Genomic DNA, 23,530 nt, shown 5'->3' on the forward strand with positions numbered 1-23,530 from the left:
CCTTTTTGTGTTGATTTTCTCTGGTGTGTGGTATGCAACTTTGGCTGAGTGGGCATATATTAAACTTTCCATTTTTATTTTGGGGAAACAAAGCTGCTTTCACACCAAGGAAGTTATCCACACTATCCAAAGGGTGGCCCAGCCCCTTCCATGAACTTCACACATCTCCTAGATTTCCTTCTGTCTACTAGTTCATCCACCTATCCCTATAATTACTGTTTATGTGCACTTCTTGCTTGGGCCAGCTTGCTTTGCTTCCACTCCAAATAAAATATTCCTCCCAGTTAAATATTCCTCCCAGTTTCCCCCTGTATTGGCACCCTCAGATCTCACACTCTTTGTTAGTTACTGCAATAGGGAACATCTGGGCAGAATGGATTGAATGTTCCTCCTGTCATTTTATCTCAGTGAGCAACAGGCATCCTTTAATTATTTGAACTATTCCAACTTCTTCAGTGCTCTGAAACAATGATCCTAACTAGTGCTATTTTTCTAAAAAAAAAAAAAAGAGGTGCCGGAACTCGCCATGAACACCTCCCTCTTTCTCTTCAAATGGCACCCATCTGAGAGGTGCCAGATCTGAATTGTGGTGAGTACTGGCTATATATATATATATAAAGCCCTAATCCCAACTCTTGTGACATTTGAGTGGATCTTGTTTCAGCAGTTATGAATTATATGGATTCTTAGTTGGAATGTTAATAATAATAATCATAAACATAAACAAGCAAACTATGTGATTGGAATTTTATTTTATTTTTGCAAAGCTGGTGCCATCCTCCAGGCGGGTAGTGGGGCAGTTTTTAGTGCCCTCAACCATCTATTACAAACACAAAAAAATCAGTTACTGTACAGAATTTACTAGTACTAGTATAATTAGTGAGTCTCTGGTTTCACTTGATTGGATTTGGAGTGGCAATGTGGAATGCGCAGGAGCAAGAAGTCTTCATCAATCTGGACCAGGAGCATAGGTATGTTCAGTCCATAATACAACTGGAAATAAGAAAGTAAATGTCATGGACTAGTTAGACATGGAGGAATGCTGGGACGAACCAGCTGGAGAACCATAAAAGGGAAAAGGCTCAGAGTCCAGAGAGTAGTGGTGCGACAATGAGGGAGAAGAGGGAGAAGACTGTGAAGAAGAGGTGTCAGAAGCTGAAGGACTCAGGGAGCTGGAAGAGTTTGTTGCCGAGCACAGTCCAGAATCAAAGGCGGAAGCTGAAGCAAGAGGGTGAGATGAGAGAGGCCAAGAGGCAGAGATGAGTCTGCTGCAACAAGCTCCGCTTCCTGCTCATCTCCTAGAACCAGAAGAGGCATGAAGCAGAAGGACCAAAGATAGACATGCAAGCACAGTCTCAGATTGCTTGGGGAAAACCCTGAAGGGACTTAAGCAGCAGTGAAGAGGCAGGGCCTTATTCTCAGCAACTGCTTCAGGGGGGCGGGGGAGACCTATCAGAAATGAGTTGCTTTGCTCATTAGGCATGGCATTTCACCATTCTGTACAGATCATGTTTTTGCTAATAACGAGATAACTCCAACTTGCAAAGTGTGAGTTACTGCTGCCTTACTTCTGGCAGTAAATAATATAAATTAACCCCAAACATGAAAATCTTACTCAGTAAGGCATGGGGGAGGAAACTGCCAATGTTCTTGAACCCCAATCACCATCAGCCCTAGCTAGCAAGGTCAAAGACAATGGGAGTTACCATCCAACAATATCTGGAGGGCAACAGGTTCCCTAACCTTGCCACAGAGACTAGTTTGTTTTCTGCAGGCCTTTGGTGGGATTGAGGTGAAGATAAGCACATTTAGGCCTCACTGAATACAAGACACATACTGTAGCATGTTTACATTTGCCTGGGAGCAAGCCATATTGAACACAGTGGGACTTCCTCCCAAGTAAACATGCGTAGGATTGCCAGCTTCCTCTGATTCAAGGATTGTGGACCCGAGACCCTCCAGAGGTTGTGCTACTCCCACTCTCATCAGCCTCAGCCAACATGGCCAAGGGTCAGGGATGATCAGAAATGCAGTCCAACAACATCTGGTGGGACAAAGCCTTCCCATCCTTGCTTTGATAGTGTTGGCCAGAGGTTTTCAACCTTTTTGGGTCCATGGCTCCCTTGTCCAACTAAATTCTTTCAGGGTGACCCTAGTGGCAACTCACCAGGCAGTTTTTACAATAAGTCGCCTGGCAACTTGAGGCAGCCCTGAACAAATGCTGGTTTGACAACAGCCGTGTTCGCCACCTGTGGAGGTACTAAAAACTATGGCAAGCTGTCTCCATATCTGGTTTGGGGGTCACCCCTGGTGATGGTGCAGGTCAAATAAGTGCTAACCCACCCCCCTGGTTCTCTAAGATTCGGGTGGGTGGCTAGGGCAGCTAGGAAAGACCTCATGCAAATGTGTGCACATGCAGTGGCAGAAGTCTGATGGAAAACGTAAAGCCCACTGCCTCTACACAAGAGACAGATTGAAAAAAAGCAAAAAATGCAAATTGGTTCGTCCTCATGGTTGACCAATCATGGCTTGGAGCAGCTAGGAGGTAGGTGGAGTTATAGATCTTTAAAAAGTGTAGACTCGCACACACTGGTCAGCTTCCATTTTCACTTGAAATGTTTGTTTTGGGCTTCTCAGAAGGGCAGTTCACAACATAATGGCGTAGATTAATCATATGTAGATTATGTACATAGAAATACTTACAATTCTTTATTGTTCAGGTAGATTATGGTTGAAAAAGAAGCAAAAGACACAAGTTATTTTTCTGTTTCTTTAGTGCACTAAGAAAGTCACTGCAGATCAGTAAATGACTAGCAAACAAGAATTTCATCCAAAGGAAAGAGAGGCCCTCCAAATATCAAATGAATGCATTATGGTATGTGGAACAGTCTGTTTAAATCCCTAATAATTTTTTGAACCAGAATTACTTTTCCCAGACACGCCCTCCCTTCTTTTTGGTACAACTCTTGAAAGCTTTTCACTTTATACGTCAACTGCTCTGTCCATTTTGCATTTACTACATCCTTTACGGCATCCTTTAATGGGTTAATCTTCTATGAGATTTACTACATGGTTCTAGGAGCTGATCTTACATGAGAATGTTTTATGTCATAAGATGAAATGTAGTCTTTAGGCTACGGCTTCCGAGAGATGGCATTGAAGCAGCCTTGAATCAAAAGCCCATGGGATCGGCAGGGCTTTCTTGGCTGATTGCCAGTTCTCTTTGGTTAACTCATAGTTTTGCAGTTTTGAGGCCATAGGAATGGGAATGACTAAGCTCTGACAGAAGTCTCATGCTCATTCTGGAAAAGGGCAGCCTGTCAATGCTTTGGTGTACATTGAAATGGTTTGGGATGATGCCACTGGCTGACCTCAAAAACAGTGGCCGACTTTGAGCTCCCAAATTTCAGCAGCACCCTGTGTGACACTAAAATTTGATGGCACTCCTGTCTCTCATACTCTGTTCTACAGCATTGCTTTGGTGCCCCCTGAAGGCTGTTTGCGATGTTCGCAAGTGGAAAACAGAATAAATACAGGAGACAGTAGCACTGTTCCACAGAGAACTCAGCATAAGACCAGAAATTCAGAAGTGTGCTTTGCACTAGCTCCAGAAGATGGGCTTTCCTCTGCTCTCATTTCTAAAGGGCTTTCCAAGAGAAGAGTTTTGTGCTAGAGCACTGGTGGTGAACAACTCATGCTGAATCAGACCAAACACGGGTTGGAGCTCAATGTTGATGGCGAAGAGGACTTTCTTCACTGCCTCTGTTGCATACCTGCCAAGTCTCTCGCGGAGAAATCCGGGATCGGCAGATCGCCGACACAGACTTCCGGTGTCGCTTTGCCCATCTATGGGCACCAGAAAATGGCCGGCGCCGGAAGTCGCGTCTACGCATGTCCGGAAGTGCGTAGACGCAACTTCTGGTGTCGGTGCCGGCCATTTTCGGTGCCCATAGATGGGCAAAGCGACACCGGAAGTTGCGTCTATGCACTTCCAGACATGCGTAGATGCGACTTCCTGCGCGGGCCATTTTCTTGTGCCCATAGATGGGCAAAGCGGCACCAGAAAAATGGCCGCCGACAGGAACCAAAATAAGGGAGATTAACGGGAGAGGAGCTGAAACGGGAGACCTCTGGGAAACAGTAAGGAAAAACGGGGGGTTCCTGGGAAATACGTGGTACTTGGCAGCTATGCTCTGTTATGTCTGTGCAAAACAGTACAAGGAGATTCCTTCAGGTGGTTCGTAATCTAACAAGGCCACCTTCACCATCAGGACCTGGGGAGGACTCCAAGATCTTCTGCAATGATTTTGCAAAGGCTCCCCCCCCCCCAGATAAAGTCACTCAGATTTGGAAAGAGCAGCCAGGGATGAGAAATAAGTCAGAGCTCTGGACCACTAAATTTGAAGAGTGAAAAATGCTTAAAGCCAAGTTGTAGTGACCATGCACTAATATGTACGTTGACATTACAAATGATCAAATAAAAACAGATTCATTTTTCAAAAAATTAGTGTTAAGATTGTGTTCATTGGGGCTTTGTGTATAGAATTACAGCCTTATAGCATTCAGAAGATTGTATGAATACTTTTCAACAGTTTAAGGAGAACAGAAGGAGAGGATATGAAACAGACCAACAGACAAATAAAAAGATACAATAACAGATCCCTGTATTGATTCTATCCCAGCTTCTTACAGAACACAGCCAAGTGAGAAGGACTCTGTGGGTGAATTTAGTGGATCACATCCCTGTGACCTCAAAGCCTTGGTCTTTGACTGATGGGTGAAGGTCCACTACTGTAGGCATGGGGAATCATTGGCTCTCTAGCTGGTGTTGGATTACAACTCCCATCATCCCTGGCCATTGGCCATGCTGGCAGGGCTGATGGGATCTGGAGTCCAACAGCATCTCTGGCATTGTGTATATTGCAACGAAAATTAAAAAGCAGAAACCCATGAAAAAGATCGTATACTTACAGGAGATCACTTTTTTCGAAGTCCCTTCAGATGGAAAAGCAGAGCAACACGACAAATTAATACAATGGCAAGCAGAAGTCCACTGTGTTTGTTTTTTCAGTCCACAAAGATACATAATTCCTGAGTCCCCCACCCACCCATTTAAATTGTGTTTTCTTTGCAGTAAAATGGAAGGAGGGGAAATAACTATAGCACTGATTCTTGAATTATGTTAAATAGTAGGCGGAGATACTAACAATATAGTACTTTGCAGAGACCAAATTGCTGCAGAATAGAAATAGCCACTCATTGTGATGAAGAGAGGTCAAAATGAAGATTACTGCCTTTGTTCAACCCTAGTTCACACCAGGGACCTTCTTGATTCACAGCTCAGCCGTCTAGAACTGGTGCCAACTATAGGGGGCCCTTGGGGCCTGAGCACCCACAGAACCTTTGTTGTAGGTGCTTGGCATCCAACATTGTGAGATCTCAGACGTGACTTCCAGTGCCTCACAAAACACCAGAAGTCACATCTGAGGCCTTGTGGGGCCTCAGATGTGAAGTCTGAAGCCTTGCAAAGCTTTGGAAATTTTTCTGAGGTCTCGTGCGTCCTTTGACGCAACTTCCGGTGCCTCCAGTGTAATGCAAAAGAAAGAAAGAGAAATTTTAATATTTAAAAAAAAATACAGAAGGAAAGAATGATTTGGTCTTTATTACCTGTGGAAAACCACAACCAGGAACTTCTGATTCAGAAATTTAAAAGGCAAACAGAAAACGCACAGCCACTGAGTGTGTGCTTCTGTTGTTATTTAAATTTATTATGCACGCCCTGCCCTAAGGTCCCATGTTGGGTTACAACAACTTAAAATTAAAATATTGCTCAGGCAGAATTACTATATTAATACACACAGGCAGATTAGCAGGAGAGCTCCCACCCTGAAATGTAGAGATCACAATTACTTTTCGCTTCTATATAGTTCTGCGTCACATGATAAATGGATTCCAAAAATAAATGGAAACAATGGAAACTGGTTAGGAATACTCACTGGGAAAGCAGGAGGGGTAGGAGGGCCTCTTCCCTGAAATGTAGACAGCCACAATTATACTTTGCTTTTATATAGCTTTACCTCACACAATAAATGGATTCACAGCATGAATGGACACCATGCAAGATGATTAGGAATACGTACTGGAAAAGGAGAAGGGGCAGGAAGGCCACCACCCCGAAATGTCAAAGTGTACCAGAATTTCTTGTTCATATATTTTCTTGTCGCATAGTAAACTACCGGTAAAGGGATCCCCATATCCAGCACAGAGGGGTGAAGTTGCTCATGCAAAATCATTGCCAATACCCACTGGCAAAGTTGTAGGAAAGTCTACTCCAGTCTGAATTATGGACCTATTGGATTACTTCTCATTAATTTTCTTCATTTCCTATACTGTATTTTTTATTAAGGTGAACAGTGCATCTGAATTTTCATCAAGAGGCAATGCGGTTTTAGAAATAGTACCTAGTTCTTGAAAAAGAAAGCATTATAACTTAACATACAAAGATCATTAGCATGAGGAAATCTGAGGCAACCAAGTCGAACAAAGGCTCGTTCTATAAGGAGATCTCACTGTATGACTCAGCTAGTTGCCAGTATTAGCTTGTGAAAGTTCATTTCCCGCGCTAGCTTTGAACTTGCCTTATACATTTTCTGATCACCAATACAGATAAACCAGTACTGTTTGCAGCAGCTCTCTAAGTTTTGAGGTCCTGGTGTTTAAATTCCTGTCCCAGTCATTGTCCCATCATCCCCAATGAGCAAGGCCAATGGTCAGGATTATGGAAGTCAGAGTCCAACATAAGCAGTTCCAATGAGGAACCTGTTCTTTGTCAGATGTTGTTGGACAATTCCCGCTAGCTGCAACCAGCATGGCTCAGGGATAATGGGACTGAAAGCTCATCAATATCTGGAAGGCCACAAATTCCCCACTAATTGATGTTTCATTTGTAGACACACAAGCAAACAAACAAACAAACAAACAAATACCCTATTACTTTTCAGCAAAGCTCATTTAACTCCACCAGAACCAGTGTCTCCATTCCAGATTTGGTGGTTTGTAGATACAAAGCGGGACATGTCTAGAATTTCCATCAACAAGGTGCCAAGCATTCACTCGCATGACTGCTTTGCATTACAGAGGTACCTCGACTTACGAACTACTCAACAACCGAATTTTTCGACTTATGAATGGGGCAAATGGCCGCACGCTTATGAATTACTCGACATCCGAACAGAAACCGCAGAATTTTTAGATAGGGTTTTTTTGACTTACGAATTTTTAGATGGGGTTGCTTCGACTTACAAATTTTTACCTTTCCAGTGCATTCCTATGGGAAATCACATTTCCAATGGCGCTTTTCGACTTACGAATTTTTCGACCTACGAAGGTGCCTTCAGAACGGATTTCTGTAAGTCGAGGCACCACTGTATATAAATCCTAGTCTAATGTAAATAAAAATAAATACTCTACACAAAATTAATAGGGTATACTCACTTTGGGAGGTGCCGCTACACCAATAATCTAAAACAGAAAGTAAGAAACCATTTTTCATCACCATATCAAATTCAAATGTTTTCTCCATGAACACTCTCTTTGTAGAAGTTGGTAAAAAAAAATTGACAGGGGAAAGACTGCATTGTCAGGGGTATCCAATGCTTCTATTCTGTTAGCACAAGGATTTATACTTGTGCAATGGAACTTTCCCCCCTCTTTTCCCGCTGTGTTCCCTCCACACCCTTCCCAAATCTGTTCCATTTAAGCCAACCTGAACCAATTTGGTAGGAGAGGGGGGGAAGGTTGCATTGTGCAGAATCCAAATGGAACCAGAGACTTAGCATTACTTTGACACAAGCCATGGTTTTGACATTAAGATCTATGCTCCAGGAGTTTTTATGTTTTCATTATTCTGGAGGAGGGACTTAAGGAATTCATAATCTGCATATTCCATTCAGTTATGCAGGATAATTTCACTTGGTCAACTTTTTAAAGTGAACCAAAATTGATTCTCACCACCTGGACTAATACTCTGATCAGAATATACGGTAACTATACTTTGGATTTTCCACTTCTCCAAATTTGGCAATACTATTCTCAGCTTCAAAAAAATTCATTAAAGCTTAGGATAAAATGGGTAAGCGGCAAAACAGACAGTCACGGGAATAAATGATATGCAAACAATAACACAAAACCACTGCGACAACTCCCTGAAACGAGATGTGATGTGAAGATAACTTTAAACTAATGACTATTCAAATATATATAGAAGTCTCCCGAACTTAAGTAAATAAGAAAGAAATTAAACTTTTTCTAAGTGACCTATAAATCAATTCACCTGACGAGATGCCGGCTATATACTCTCGTTTCACTGGAAATATCTTCCTCAGAGGGTTTTATTCAACAAAGGGTTGAATAAAACAGAGCACAGATTAAGCACAGCCTGCAGTTTAATCTTGCAAGAAAATGTTTTTTTGTTGATTAATATTCTTTGGAGGTTATCTAACCTTATGTTAAAACAATTTCAGCTTTCTTTGGGAAAATTTCCCCGACTGCTCTGTTTTATTCAACCCTTTGTAGAGTTGTTGTAGAGTTCATTACTCTAGTTTGAGTTAGTTTAAACATTAAGATATAAAAAAACCAAACTAAAAAGCTTTTTCCTTCTGAGAAAGATATTTCCAGTGAAACGAGAGTATATAGCCGGCATCTCGTCAGGTGAATTGATTTATAGGTCATTTAGAAAAAGTTTAATTTCTTTCTTATTTACTTAAGTTCGGGAGACTTATATATATTTTTTGAATAGTCATTAGTTTTAAGTTATCTTCACATCACATCTTGTTTCAGGGAGTTGTCATGGTGGTTTTGTCTTATTGTTTGTGTAGGATAAAATGGGTAGCATTTCACTAAGTTTTGCTCACAGCAGACACATTGAAATTAATGAACATTATTAAGTTGGGTCCATTAATCTCAATGAGTCTACTTGGAGTAAAACCTAGTTGAAACGTTTGCCCTGGGATAACACCTATCCTGAAATGCACAGCTTGTGACAAAAATAATTAAAAGTGATTTTTCATACCAAAAACCCTGGATGGAACAGATATCTGAATGAAGATATGGAAAACATGCACAGAAGTCAAACAAAGCTGTCTACCCCTCATTCTGATGAGACACTTACTCGATCCAGAATGGATTGTAGTTATCAATTACTTTTACAATTAAAAAATATTCCAACAATGGCTCTCAAAATGTACCAAAATATATTTGTCCACACCATTGGTCCATCTAGATCAGCAATGTCCGCACTGGTTGGCTGCAACTCTCCAGGGTTTCAGACAAGGGTCTTTCTCAACCGGACCAGGAGAAGCCAAGGGTTTGCACTTCAAAGCACATTCAAAGTGTATGAAAATGAATGGGCCTTATCCTTTGTTCCTCTAGAAACTTTAAAGGGTATATACATCATCTGAGACATCATTACAACTAGAATGCCTATTATCATTATTACTATTATTCATGTTATTAATATACTGCTTGATATTTTAAAGAAAAAAATCTCAAAGTGGTTTACAACGCATTAAAACATCATATAAACAATCCAGAATAAAATATTGTCAAAGAAAGCCAGATATAAAATTCAAGGCAGCATAAATTAACAGAAACTAAAATATTAGCTTAAATATTTCCGAATGAAACATTACAAATGATGTCAACAAGAGAGCGTACATTTAATGCAGCAAAGTTAACCAAAAAGCTGTTGTTTTAGCCTGTTTTTACATTTATGTAATTTGTTGTTTTTTAAAAATAATAATAATATATGCAGCTGTTTTGTGTATGTGCGTGCACAACTGTTTTGTATATGTTTTTATATTGTAAATAACTTCAAGATGCCTCATGGGAAGCAATTAATAAATAAAATAAAAAAGCACATTTTCATTTAAAATGACCTATGGGTCTCAAGGGCTGTGTGTGTGTGTGTGTGTGTGTGTGTGTGTGTGTGTGTGGCGGGGGGGGGGGATTTTAAAAAGTAGAGAACTTGATCTGCGGTGACCAGGAAAAGGTTAGATCTACAAAGCAAGATCAATTAGTCAACATCCAAATGACTCACAATACTCACATTCGCAAGGCCACACCCACTGCCAGTAGCCTAAAGTTGAAAGCAATTTGTTAGTCTATTATTATTATTGCTATTATTCATAATTATTATTTTGAAACTCTATCTTCTGCAAATCTTGCTTTCTTCACATTGGCATGCAAAGCCTGGCACCGGACACTAAGCCCATACATTTGCATATCAAACCCTGCATTTCACTTTAACACAGCATGTAAGAATATAGGAATAATCCATACCCTTCAAATGTCCCAATATCCCCAGGGCATTCCAAGAATGACAGAAGCCACCCTGGCTTCTGATTTGATCCTGGAATGTCTCATCCCCCCCCCCTCCAAACTCATGGAGGAGGATGAGCCAATGCTTACAGCCAGTACTGGTGCTTGGAGTGGTGCTGCATTCTTGCGCAAGTCAGCTAGCTCCTGCAAAAGCACAGCACCCAAAGGGGCGCATCCCAATTTCCATCAGAGGAATGTTGGAGGGTATGAGAGCCCTACTTTCCCCAACCTGGTGCTCTCCAATTCCCATCAGTCTCCCAGCCGATAAGGCCAATGGTCAGGGATGGTGGCAGCTGTAGTTCAACCGTCTCTACCCATTAGGCCAAAGCTCTCTCCTGCCATTGCTGCCCAGCAGCTGGTAGACAGTGGCATCCTGTCAGGAACGTCCCATCCCAGAGCAACAGCGGGGACTCCGAAGAGGAGGGGTGGCAGGCTGGGGAAAACAGAGGCTTGCTTCCTTCCCATACTGAGAGTGATGCAAGCCCCTCCCCTCCTGGAATGCAGGCTGTGAATTCCCAAGATAGCGTGGTCAGACAGAGGTAGGTTCAGAGGAACTGAGAGGGCTCCAGAGGGGGATGGACAAACTGCCCCCGAGTCCCCACAGACACGGCAAAGGAGTAGGGTCCAGGCTTGGCATCAGTCCAACAGAAGGAGGGGTGGCTGATGGAGGATATCCTGTTGGCGGAGGAACTGCCCTTTAGTGAGCTCAACGTCGTCTTCAGCAGATGATTGAGCTGTGACTTTGGACTGAAACTACTGTGTAAATACTAATAAATCTAAGCGCAATTAAACCGCCAGCTTGCCTCGTTCTTGGTGTGAGAGGGACATCTGCAATCCTGATGCATCCGTAGTGGCGAAAAGGGTGGCACAGGCAGAGTGTTGTTGCTCACCTGGCTTCCTTAGGTTGCATGTCACTTCTGGTTACAGAGAGGTGGAGGAGGAAGGCAACAGCCCCCCAGGTTCCCCACAGCCATGTCTCTGTGCAAATGAACCACCCATAAACATTAGCTTCATCTTGCTGGGATTCAGCTTCATTTTCTAATCCCTCATCCAGTCCATTACTGAACCCAAGCTTCATTGATAGCACTTCCACTGCCTCATCAGAAGCTAATGAAAAGGAGAATCAGAGCTGGGTGTCACTAGCCTACCGATGCTACCTTCCACCAAAACTCTGGATTATCTAGTTCAGTGGTTTCATGTAGATGTTAGTCAACATGAGAGACAGGATGAAAGACTGTGGCAGCCTATATACTACAGGGCCAAACAGTAGTTTTCCAGCATTGCTTTCTAGAAACAGACACCCAGGTATGAGCAGAAACACTAGATCTTAATACCCCATATCCCAGACAGCTGGTGCGGAAGGTCACATACTGCTCAAAGCCCCTAAGAGGTCTGGAAGAATTAGCAAGGTCACTGTCCTTCTCCCAGTAGGAATCTGTTAAGGTGTCCAAGGCTGTTTTGGTGCGAAACCCAGACAAAACAGTGTACAACAGAATGCAGAAAATGGAGGAAGAGCTTTCCACAGATATATAATATGAAATACTTACCCCTGTAGCCTGGAATCTAGCAACGCCACCTGCCTAAAACAGAAAGCAAGAAGTCATTCTCTGAAGACAAATCAGAATTAGTGTTCATGTTCTATCTGCAGAAGGCTTGATTGCACACCAGGTTTTCAATGCAAGAACACAGACAGCAGTGGAATGCATAAATGATTCCATGTTGCACCTCATCTGATTGAATTATGCAATAGTTTGTGCAGTGCAACCATCCCTTGTTTACACAGATCAAAGTCATAAACATGCTGCATTCTAAGAACACTTTTCCTGCCAATGCGAAAATGCGGAAGTCTCACCTTGAGACTGAAAAAAAATCAAGAATATTCACAGCTTTCTGAAATAGCATTGGGGAACTGAAATGGATCTCTCAGTACACAAAACATTTATAATATTCACCACAAGTTGCTAACCACGTAACCCAGGAACCTAAATAAAGAGAGAGCTTTTGAGTTAATCCCATTTTGTTCTATAATTTAATAGAGCAGAAATCTCTCTAATTTTGATTTCATAGGTCTCCTTAAACAATTTTGCTTTTTGGTATGCATTAATCTAATTCAACCCAGTCATAAGCATTTGTATTAGCTCCTCTTTCTTTGTGTGAAGATAGAAACTCCCAACACAATGCATGCAATGAATATAAAATACACCGAAGAGAGATAGAAAGGTATCTATTTGCATCAGCCACTGGCCTTTGCAATTTGAGGTTGAAATACAAACATGTACAAACAACTAAGTAGGTAAAATCAAAACATCAGCCATTGCAATTTGTATATAAACATAAGAACACTACGAATAAAACCACCAAACTCCACTGCACACTGCAATTTAAAACTCAGGATATTGTTGTGTCCCTTAATTTAAAAGGCAGTTTATTTATTTGATTAATATTTTGGAAACAACATACATATATTGCTTTTTTGAGGGGGGAGGAATCAGAGTGGTTTTCAACAGTTGTGCATAAAAACCATAGAATAAAAACCACTAAGAATTTTGCAGTTGTTACTGTCTCTACCTTATATTGATATTCAAAGAGAAAAGTCACGTAATAGTTTGTTGAATGCCCTGGCAGAAACAATTAGTGTGAATCCCTGATAAAGAGCAAAACAACAATATATGAATCACTGTTTTGGCACTGCTGTCTCCACATGGACATTTCTGATTTTGTAGTAGGATTCTCTTAAAACAGCCCTCAAGTACTGCTGAAGGAAGCACATTCTGTCATATAGTTAAAGAGAAAGATCAATGTGGAAGAAAGGTGTTGCATGGCTCCTTAGAAAGCAGAAATCTACTTACTGCAGTGCTTTCCTGTGGGCAAAGGAGAAAGAGGAGGAGAACGGTAACCACAACCCGGGGAGTCATCTTGGCTTCTCCCTTGAAGTCTGTAAACTCCCTGGTGTGAGGCTTGGGTACCTTCAGCTGCTCTATTTATGGCATGGCTCTTTCCCGAAATTGCAGTCCAGGTTGCTCAGTCTAATAGCTCAATTGTCCAGAGGACCAATCTCTTTTTGTCAATGAGGAAAGCATAACTTATCAGAAACCACCATCAAAAGGAAAGGTGTTGTAGAACCCAAAGACAGGGACCAACGGGGTGGCAAACAATAATGCATTATTATCCAGCAACCAAGTATAAATCATCAACTAAGCCAGTTGCTCAGCTTGACCTTCTTCCAGGTATGTGCAGTGAGGTAAGTGCATGGTCCGTACAACCCCCCCCCCTCGTAGTACAATCGAGGATTCTCTTGCAGAGTTGGAAAGGCTTGTAGAGGTAAAACTGCAGAGAACTGTGCTGTGTCAGGAAACTAGAAATATGCAGGCAAGAAGCAGGTAAGCAATTGTCAATAGGGCCCCCTTGATTAACTATCCCTTAAGAATTTCTGAAGTGCCTAAGGGAAATGAGACCATGTACAGAAATGTACAAATCTTCCTTAAGGTTCCTATGCATGTTGTCGACAAAGTCTTGCCGATAAAGGTCCGTATAGTTAAAGCTACCGGTATGGTTTTTCCAGTAGTGATGTACAGAAGTGAGAGATGGACCATAAAGAAGGCTGATCGCCGAAGAATTGATGCTTTTGAATTATGGTGCTGGAGGAGACTCTTGAGAGTCCCATAGACTGCAAGAAGATCAAACCTATCCATTCTGAAGGAAATCAGCCCTGAGTGCTCACTGGAAGGACAGATCCTGAAGCTGAGGCTCCAATATTTGGCCACCTCATGAGAAGAGAAGACTCCCTGGAAAAGACCCTGATGTTGGGAAAGATTGAGGGCACAAGGAGAAGGGGAGGACAGAGGATGAGATGATTGAATAGTGTTCTCAAAGCTAGGAACATGAATCTGACCAAACTGCAGGAGGCAGTGGAAGACAGGAGTGCCTGGCGTGCTCTGGTCCATGGGGTCACGAAGAGTTGGGCATGACTAAACTACTAAACAACAACAACAAAAGTTGAGAATCCTCATACTTACAGATCTTCTCTTCCGTTTAACCTTAGTGAAATAAGAAAAGTTATGTCTGAGTGTGTTGTCTTTTTCATAGGGGCTTCTAGACTATTGCAGGTTTGCAGCAGCGATTGAATTGCATGCCATCAAATTCAAGATGTGCAAAAAGTTGAACTTGGACTCTTCTGCAACAAATACGCTTCCAATCAACATACACTTCAAAGAACTACAATTCCCACAGTTCCCTGGGAAGAGGGGTTGACTGTTAAACCACTTTGCCAATTGCAGCTCTATGAGGGGAATATGGGTCTCCTTGCAACTCTCAGCACCTTAAAATAAAACCTACAGCTCCCAGAAGCCACGACAGTTTAAAGTGGTACAATACAGCTGTCTAGAAGTATCATAACACTTTAAACTAGGTATGTCCAATGTCTGTTTTGGGGGCCTGGGGTAAAATCCTAAAAAAAGCTCAACAACTTTGGTCAGCCCTCACACATGTCACTTTATCACATCTGGCCCTCTTTGAAAAAAGTTTGGGCACCCCTGCTTTAAACATTGTGGCTTTTCCCAAATAAACCTTGTAGAATGTTAAGGGTGCTGAGAGTTGTTAGGAGACTCCCATTTCCCTCACAGAGCTAAAATTCCAAGTGCTGTAACAATCAACCTCTCTTCCGAGCATAGCTGCCAAGTCTCCCGTTTTCCCCGGGAAAACCCCTTTTTTACTTACCTTTTCCCCATGGTCCCCCGTATCACTTCATCTCCCGTTTTTCTCCGTTATTTTCTCCTGCCGGCGGCCTTTTTTTTTCTTTCTGATTTGCCCTTCTATGGGCACAAAAAATGGCCGCCGCCAGCTTCAAAAGTCGCATCTACGCATGTCCGGAAGTGCATAGACGTGGCTTCTGGTGTTGGCGGCGACCATTTTGGTGCCCATAGATGGGCGGAGCGACACCGGAAGTTGCGTCGGCGCACTTCCTGACATGCGTACAAGCGACTTTCGAAGCCGGCGGCAGCCATTTTGGGTGCCCATAGAAGGGCAAAGCGACACCGGAAGTTACATCGACGCAACTTCCGGTGTCAAATGGCTGCCGGTCCCGGATTCTGCAGTCCGGAACTTGGAAGGTATGCTTCCGAGGGACCTTTGGAAACTATTGCTCTCATGACTGTTCAAACAATGTTGCTGAAGTAGCTTAAACCCCAGCTCTCCACAAACAAAAGAGAATAACAGCTCAACCAGTAGACGAGAACTTTGTAACATTCTGCAAACAAATCAGGGGGGATGTTCAATGAATAGGTCATCTGGAAACAATCCTAGCTTCTGAGGTAGCGACATACATACTAGTGAGTACAATGGTACTTCGGTTTAAGTACATAATTGGTTCCGAAAGTCTGTACTTAACATGAAGCGTACTTAACCTGAAGTGAACTTTCCCACTGATAGTAATGGAAAGTGGATTAATCCATTCCAGACGGACCATGGAGTACTTAACCTGAAGCGTACTTAACCTGAAGCGAACTTTCCCATTGAAAGTCATGGAAAGTGGATTAATCCATTCCAGATGGGTCCGTGGAGTACTTAAACTGAAACTACTCAAACTGAAGCATATTTAAACTGAGGTAAGACTGTAGACAGAAAGTACAGTATGCCTTGAAGGACAAGAGAAGCCACTTACTATCAGGTAGATGTGAAAATATTAAGGGATTTGCTATACTCCCCACTAAAGTATATAGAGATGAATGAATGCTACTATGTAGGAAGTTACTTGCTGTAGCCATTTCAGCGAAAGATAAATATACCACATGATGAATATCAAGTGAATTGCTTGAGACACTGATCCACTTGCACAAACAAGTTTTGCTGCTATACAGACCATTCCACCAGCTAGGGAACTTTGGTTTCAGTTTGCCGACTTGGTTTTCTGCACTTCCAAAAATCCAACCAACACCAACAAACTTAGATGGTTTGAATGTTTGAATACATTACCATCCGTGCTGTCACTTAAATAGAAATACTTACAGGAGCGCCACCAGTTCCAGCAGCCAGCTAAAAATGCAGAAGCAAATTGTTATTTCCTTTGCCTAAAAAAGAAAAAGGAAAAGGAAATAAAAACATATTTTTTTTCAGAAAGTTTAGCAAAGGTTGTTTTATTGTGGGTCACCAGTGGTTAGCATGCTTCATTCGATCAGTCCGCTGCATGTCTGTATTAAAATTGCATATTGATTTTTCAGTCTGGCAGGGTGCAGGTGGGGGTGGGGAGCCTATAAAATAAGGCTTGAATGTTTGGGGACTCCTGATCTAAGAGACTCTCAATCGATATAGCCAATGCAAAAAATAATTAGCAAAATATAAGCAAAACCATTGGCACAATAGAAAAGATGTGAAATGTTGAAGTGCACAAAGTGTTTGTTTGTTTGCTTGTTTGCTTGCTTTTTTCTTTCACGTAGCAACAAATGGAACCTCAATATAAAATGGGGAAATTGCCCATTATTATCAAGACAGACAGCAATTTTACAGTAAGATCCACTGTGGTGAGCAAGCTTAGGATCTAGCTCAGCCAATGTTGAACCAACATCCTCAGCTCATTCAGAGATCTACTACTACTACTGTATATCTCTTTCATCTTGGGATAGCCAGGACCCCATACCCTCCAACATGTTGAAGCCAAAATCCAGGACACAATCTTTCTGGGTGCCATCTTCCTGTTTGTTTTTTATCACCAGAGTACAAAGGTCAGTTTGTTGGTCATGAACTTGCGTGATCTTGCACCTTGGTTCCTCTCCAAACAAAAAAGTGATTGGGGGGGGCAAAGTGCCCATAAATGTGAATTTGGGGGTGCCATGTGATATTGTCACCCACCAGAAGCACTTTTTAAAGGGGGATATCATGCTGCAAAATTGTTAAATATGACAGCATCCAAAATGGCTGCAGTTCTCTTGCATTAAATAACAGGGTTCCTCCATTTATCCAGGGCATTTGCGAGTATTGTATCTTGCTTGCTGAATGCAGAAAGCGCTACTGATCAAAAAGATCTTAATCTATATTGCCATTGCAAAATATGTAGAAAACATAAACAAAACCATGTGAATACTCACTGTTGAAATAGCAGCACGCTGAAATGTCAAAGTGCACAGTTATTTCATGTTTGGTTGTTTGGTTTTTTTTACTTCACATTGTAACAAATGGAACCTCAGTATAAAATGAGAAAATCACCCATTATTATCCAGACAAACACAGCAATTTTACAGTATGATCCCTTGAGAAGAGCAAGCTTAGGATCCAGCTGAGGCAAAAAGTTAATGGTTGAGCAGTGATGCACCAATGTAACTCCCCATCCTCAGCTCGGTCCAAGCTTTGCTACTACAGTCAAACCTCAGCTCCCGAACGCCTCCGTTTTGGAATGTTTTGGCTCCAGAACGCTGAAAAATCAGAAGTCAATGCTCCGGTTTTCAAACGTTTTTCAGAAGCCAAACATCTGATGCGGCTTCCACTTGAGTGCAGGAAGCTCCTGCAACAAATCGGAAGCCACTCCTCGGTGGTCAAACATTTCAGAACCCGAACAGGCATCCGGAATGGATTACGTTCGACAACCAAGGTTTGACTGTATCTCTCTTTCATCTATGGACAGCCATCGTTCCATATCCTCCAACACCTTGAAGCCACAATCCAGGACACAATATTTCTGGATTCCATCTTCCTGGTTTTTTTTTTTAATAGCAAGAGCACAGTGCCAAAAATGTGAATTTCAGGGTGCCTTGTGATATTGTGGCTCCCCAAAAGCACTTTTTAAGGGTGAAATCACATGAGATTACAGCAACCAAAATGGCTGTGATTCTCTTACAATAAAAAGAACGGGATGCGGAGAGAACTGCGCATGTGTCGGCGTGAGTAGACACTCACCCATATCGCTCCTGGAACTTTCCTAATTAAAAGCCTGAAAAACAAATAATTTACGGCAAACTGATAACAGAGTCAAACTGCCGAGAGCCGGGCTGAAGTCCAAACACTGAAGAGGGGTGAGTCAGTGCTTAAAACGGAGATTAATCTGTCTGTTGAGGAAAACTTGAGAAAAGACATAACAAGATGGTTAAATCTATAAAGCAGCTGGGGGAGATGATTCAGCGTTCAGAGATAAATGTCCATGCTAATATGCAAGAACTGAAAGCAGAAATGAGAAGAATGACTGCTACAGTAGAAAAAGTTACAAAAATAGCAGAGTATGCAAAAGAGGTAGCAGAATCAAACATAAATAAAATAAAGGTCTTGACAAAAAGAATCTCACAAATGAATGATAGACAACGTAGAAGGAATTTGAAGTTTTCTGGCATTTCAGAGGACATTGAGAATAAAGACCTGGAAAAGTCAGTGTCTGAATGGCTCAAAGAACAAGGAATTGAAATTGAACAATATGAGATTGAGAGAGCGCACCGATTGTTTAAAGCACGAGGAGGTTCCGGACATCCTAGGGATGTAATTATGGCATTTACAAGAGAGAAGTTAAGAGACCAAATCTATAAATCTCTGCGCCAGAAAGCAGACCTGCAGTTCAAGCAACAAAAGGTCATAGTGAGACAGGACTTCTCCTCAGAAACGCTGCAAGAGAGGAAGACCAATATGGATTTGTCAAGGGTAGACACATAGAACACCCTATAAGAAATGTCTTAAACGTGCTGACAAGCAGGGCCAAAGGTAAACTCGTGGCTTTAAAATTGGATGTGTACAAGGCCTTCGATACAATTAGTCAAAAATTTCTATGGAATATCATGCGGGAGGTAGGATTAGGAGAGAAATTTGTGGAAGCAATTCGAGAATTGTATAGGGAAGGGAAGGCAGTGGTTAGAGTAAATGAGCGGCTCTCAGATCAATTCAATATACAAAGAGGAGTCAAGCAAGGTTGCTCACTCTCACCATTACTATTTGTGTTGGGGATGGAATATTTGGCAGACAGGATATAAAATTCAGTAAGGATAAAAGGGAAGGAAGAAATTAAGTTAAACATGTATGCAGATGATATCTTATTATTAATCACCAACCCCCTCGAGGGGATAAGAGAATTTATGATAATTCTGAAGGACTTTAAAGAGGAGTCGGGATTGGGAGTAAATTTGGAGAAGTCTGAAATTCTATTTTGGGATGTAAATAAAGAGGAGAAGAAGGAAATTGCAAAAATGACAAGGATGGATATCAAGAGAAAAAAAATTAAATACTTGGGGGTGAATATAATTAAAAATATTGCAAGGATCCCGGATGTAAATTACAAAGAAGTATGGCGGAAGATTAAGAAGAATATAAAATCATGGAAAAATAAGAATCTATCTATTCTAGGCAGAGTAAAAGCGGTTAAAATGTTTCTAGTACCGAAATTGCTATACTTATTTCAAGTAATTCCATTACCCATTAGGAAAATATGGTTTAAAACATGGAATAACGCATTGAAAAATTGGATATTTGGGAGCAAAAGAGTGAGAACGCCAGACATAGTAAATTACGCACCACAAGAAGAGATGGGATGGGGAATTCCAAACTTAGAACTTTATTATGAAACATTCCAATTAATTTTTTTAATAGATATTGGATATAAAGATGGGATTAAATGGATAAAGCTGGAAAATGAAATAAACGAAGGAATAGGAAGGGAAGGGATATTTAATAGAGACATCAACACGGATTGGAAGAAGACAACAGGCCCAAGGAAAACTGGGTTAGGAATATGGAAATAATGGAACATGAAATGGATGCCAATATATTCAAGGTCGATGCCGTTAAAATAGATGCAGAAGGGCCAAAGGGAACTGGGATGGTGGAAGACATTAGAAGACCAGGGATTCTATAAATTAAAAGATATGTTTGATGAAGAAGGGAATTTAATTACAAAAAAAGATCTTTTAGAAAAAATAGGAAAACAATATTGGCTGAAAGTAGAAGGACTTTATGATTTAATAAAATCAGGTAGAGCAGAGGAGACAATGAGGACAGAAATGAAAATAGATATGGTGTTGAACAGGCATCCCCAAACTTCAGCCCTCCAGATGTTTTGGACTACAATTCCCATCAGCCCTGACCAATGGCCCTGTTAGCTAGGGATCATGGGAGTTGTAGGCCAAAACATCTGGAGGGCCGCAGTTTGGAGATGCGTGGTGTTGAACAAAAGACAAATAATGGAGAAAGGGATAGCAGGGATGATGTATAAACTGATGATAAGAGATAAAGACAGATTAACAAGGATAATCCAGATCAAATGGGAGCAGGAAGGTATGATTCATGCAAACACGGTACAAGAAATGATGAAGAATATAAACAATATCAAAATAGAAAAGTATAAGGAACTAAGTAGAAATTTTTTACTAAAATGGTATAGAACCCCGGCACAAATGGCGTATATAGTGAAAGGATGCTGGCATTGCGCTCGCGAAAAAGGATTCTATTCACACATGTAGTGGGAATGCAATATGGTTAAGGAATATTGGCAGAGGATCATAAGGGTAATGTCTGGATTATTCTATATAAGCATAGAAATTAATAGGGACTTGTTATTTTGGGGGATATTGGGAAATAATAAAGTAAAAAGTAATAATCAAGAGTTGTATAAGATCATGATTTTAGCTGGAATGGCAGTTATTGCTTTAGGATGGAAAGAAAAAGCTAAATGGAATATGGAAAAATGGAACAATTATGTTTTTGAATATGTACAATCAGAAATATTTGCACAGATAGCAATAGAGGATAGATGGGAAAATAAATGTCAAAAAATCACAAACAATTGGGCATTTTATAGGAATTGGGTAGAAAGAGGAGAAGCCAACCCGAATATACAAGAACAAATGAATAGACTGTGTACATGGTTAAAGATATGAAGAAGGAAGGCCCGATCAGGGGGGAGGGTGGGAAGGGAGCGGGGAGGGAAGGCAAATTGTAAAGATACATGGAATGAACTTATGCTTTTCTTATGTAAACCTAGTAAAGTAAATAAAAAATGGAAAAAATAAAATAAAATAAAAAGAACGGGATGCTCCAGTTTTTCCAGGACACTTGCAGGGTACGAGAAATTGCTGAATACATAGCAGGGCAGAAGATGCTCCTGATCTAAGCGATTAATGCAAAATATTTAGCAAAATATAAACAAAACCATGTGAATACTCACTGTCAAAGTAGCCACGTCCTGAAATGTCAAAGTGCACAGTTATTTCAAGGTGTTTTTTTAAATAAAAAACTTCAAAAAGTAACACTATAGTTTCCACTATAAAAGGGGGGAATTGCCCATTGTTAGCGAGACAAGCAAAGCACTTTTACTGAAATGTCCACTGGGATGGGGGGGGTGAATTGAGGGGTTCTTCACTGATCCAGAAAGTACATGGCTCTGCCAACCTAACTCTCCATCCTCAGCTCAGCTGGAAATATGCTAAAATATCCCCCTCATCCCGGGACACCCAGGACCCCATACCCTATAACTGAAGTCAAAATCTGGGACCCCATCTATCTAAAGGCCAGTTTCTCATTTTCTATCACTAGAGCAGTCAGCCATTTTGGTTGCTGTGAACTTGCATAATTTCGCACCATGGTTTCCCCTATCAAAAAAGTGCTTTCTCGGGCATGGTGCCCAAAAATGTGAATTTTGGGGTGCCACACAAGATACGAAACTGCTTTTTTGGTGGGGGGAATCATGACACATATTAATGCAAGACAATAGCAACCAAAATGGCCGCAGTTCTCTGCCATTAAAAAAATATGATGTCCTGGTTTTTCCAAGATGATGGTGGGGTATGGTACCCTACTGGCTAGATACATAGCAGGGCATGGATTGTGCTAGTACAAAATAATTAGTTACACTCCTTGGGAAATATGTAAATGCAATCATGTGAATACTCACTCGTATAGCACCATGGAAAAGTCTAGCCTGAAATGTCAACATGCACAGTTATTTATTGGTTTCTTATTTCACATAGTATAAAACAGATACAGTCATACCTCGGTTTAAGTACACTTTGGTTTGAGTACTTTCAGTTTAAGTACTCTGCGGACCCGTCTGGAATGGATTAATCCACTTTCCATTAGTTTCAATGGGAAACTTCGCTTCAGGTAAAGTACGCTTCAGGTTAAGTACGGAATTCCAGAACCAATTACACTCATACTTCGGGTTGAGTACATTTCAGGTTGAGTACTCCGCGGACCCACCTGGGACGGATTAATCCACTTTCCATTACTTTCAATGGGAAAGTTCACTTCAGGTTAAGTACGCTTCAGGTTAAGTACAGACTTCCGGAACCAATTGTGTACTTAAACCGAGGTACCGCTGTACTCAATATAAAAGAGGGAGATTTCATTTTATTCTTAGCAGACCATCAGAGCAATCTTACAGGCAGATCCACTGGGATAAGCAAGGTTGGGATCCAACAGCTCTATAGGTGAACTAGAATGTTCTTGACTGAGCAGTGATGTGCCAACATAAATCCCCATCCTCAGCTCAGCTGGAGATATGCTACCATGTCTCCTTCATCCCTGAGCAACCAGGGCCCCATACCACCCAACACCTTGAAGCCCAAATCCAGGATGGCCCCTTTCTGGATGCCATCTTCCTGATGTTTTTATTGCAAGAGCCTGATGGCCATTTTGACTGCCATGATTTCGCAGTTTCATATATTGATCCCCCCCCCCAAAAAAAATATGAATTTTGCGGCACTCTGTCAGGCATTAGGAATTCTCACCCTCTCCCAATGGCACCAAGATGCAGGGAGGAAACAGGAAAGTTCTTACTTATGATTTATTTCAGTCTCATGGTGAAAGACAAAGAATCCAGACATTCCTCAATTATGGCGTTGCTCGCACTGAGATACTTCTCTCCCCCTCCCCCTTTAGCAACATCACCTGCCTCTACAGCATTCGTTCATGATCAACTGCCTCTGTGCCCTTTGTTCTTGCACATGTAACGAATGCCGCATTTTGGGAGAAGAGGGGTCAGTTATGCTGTACAGTGACATGTCAGCTAGCTGCTCTGCTTCCCCTCCTCCTCCTCCTCCTCCTCCTCCTCCTCCTCCTCCTAACATCTCATACCTCTGCTCTTTGCCTGCTATTTGCCAAACTTCCTCAAAGCTCTGCTGTAACTCGAGACTGCCTTCCACTTCTCTGAGAGCTACAGGAGAAGAGAAGGGGTCAGGTCGATCTCCACCATTCC

The 23,530-nt window shown here is 41.5% G+C and overlaps 1 protein-coding gene across 39 annotated transcripts in view; it reads right to left on the reverse strand.

The window, feature by feature from the left end:
• Positions 1-737: 737 nt before the first annotated feature.
• The window catches only part of LOC148685408 (uncharacterized), a 28,451-nt gene continuing 5,658 nt past the window's right edge, over positions 738-23,530 (reverse strand). For 2 of the 39 annotated variants that reach the window (XR_015950662.1, XR_015950659.1), the window contains 12 exons: positions 22,229-22,255; positions 21,503-21,520; positions 17,457-17,474; positions 16,381-16,442; positions 14,394-14,414; positions 11,925-11,957; positions 11,268-11,355; positions 10,106-10,135; positions 7,495-7,521; positions 5,997-6,029; positions 4,972-4,995; positions 738-993 (listed from right to left, as the gene is read on the reverse strand). Coding sequence is in view for 21 of the 39 variants with exons in the window: in XM_088672547.1 (XP_088528673.1) it covers positions 4,978-4,995; positions 5,997-6,029; positions 7,495-7,521; positions 10,106-10,135; positions 11,925-11,957; positions 14,394-14,414; positions 16,381-16,407; positions 17,457-17,474; positions 21,503-21,520; positions 22,229-22,255 (252 nt within the window). In the remaining 18 variants the exon portion in view is untranslated. The other 37 variants (XR_015950669.1, XR_015950661.1, XM_088672547.1 and 34 more) reach the window with 33 other exon arrangements.

This window comes from Zootoca vivipara, chromosome 6 (assembly GCF_965207765.1).
Source record: "Zootoca vivipara chromosome 6, rZooViv2.hap1.1, whole genome shotgun sequence".
Classification (NCBI taxonomy): Eukaryota; Metazoa; Chordata; class Lepidosauria; order Squamata; family Lacertidae; genus Zootoca; species Zootoca vivipara.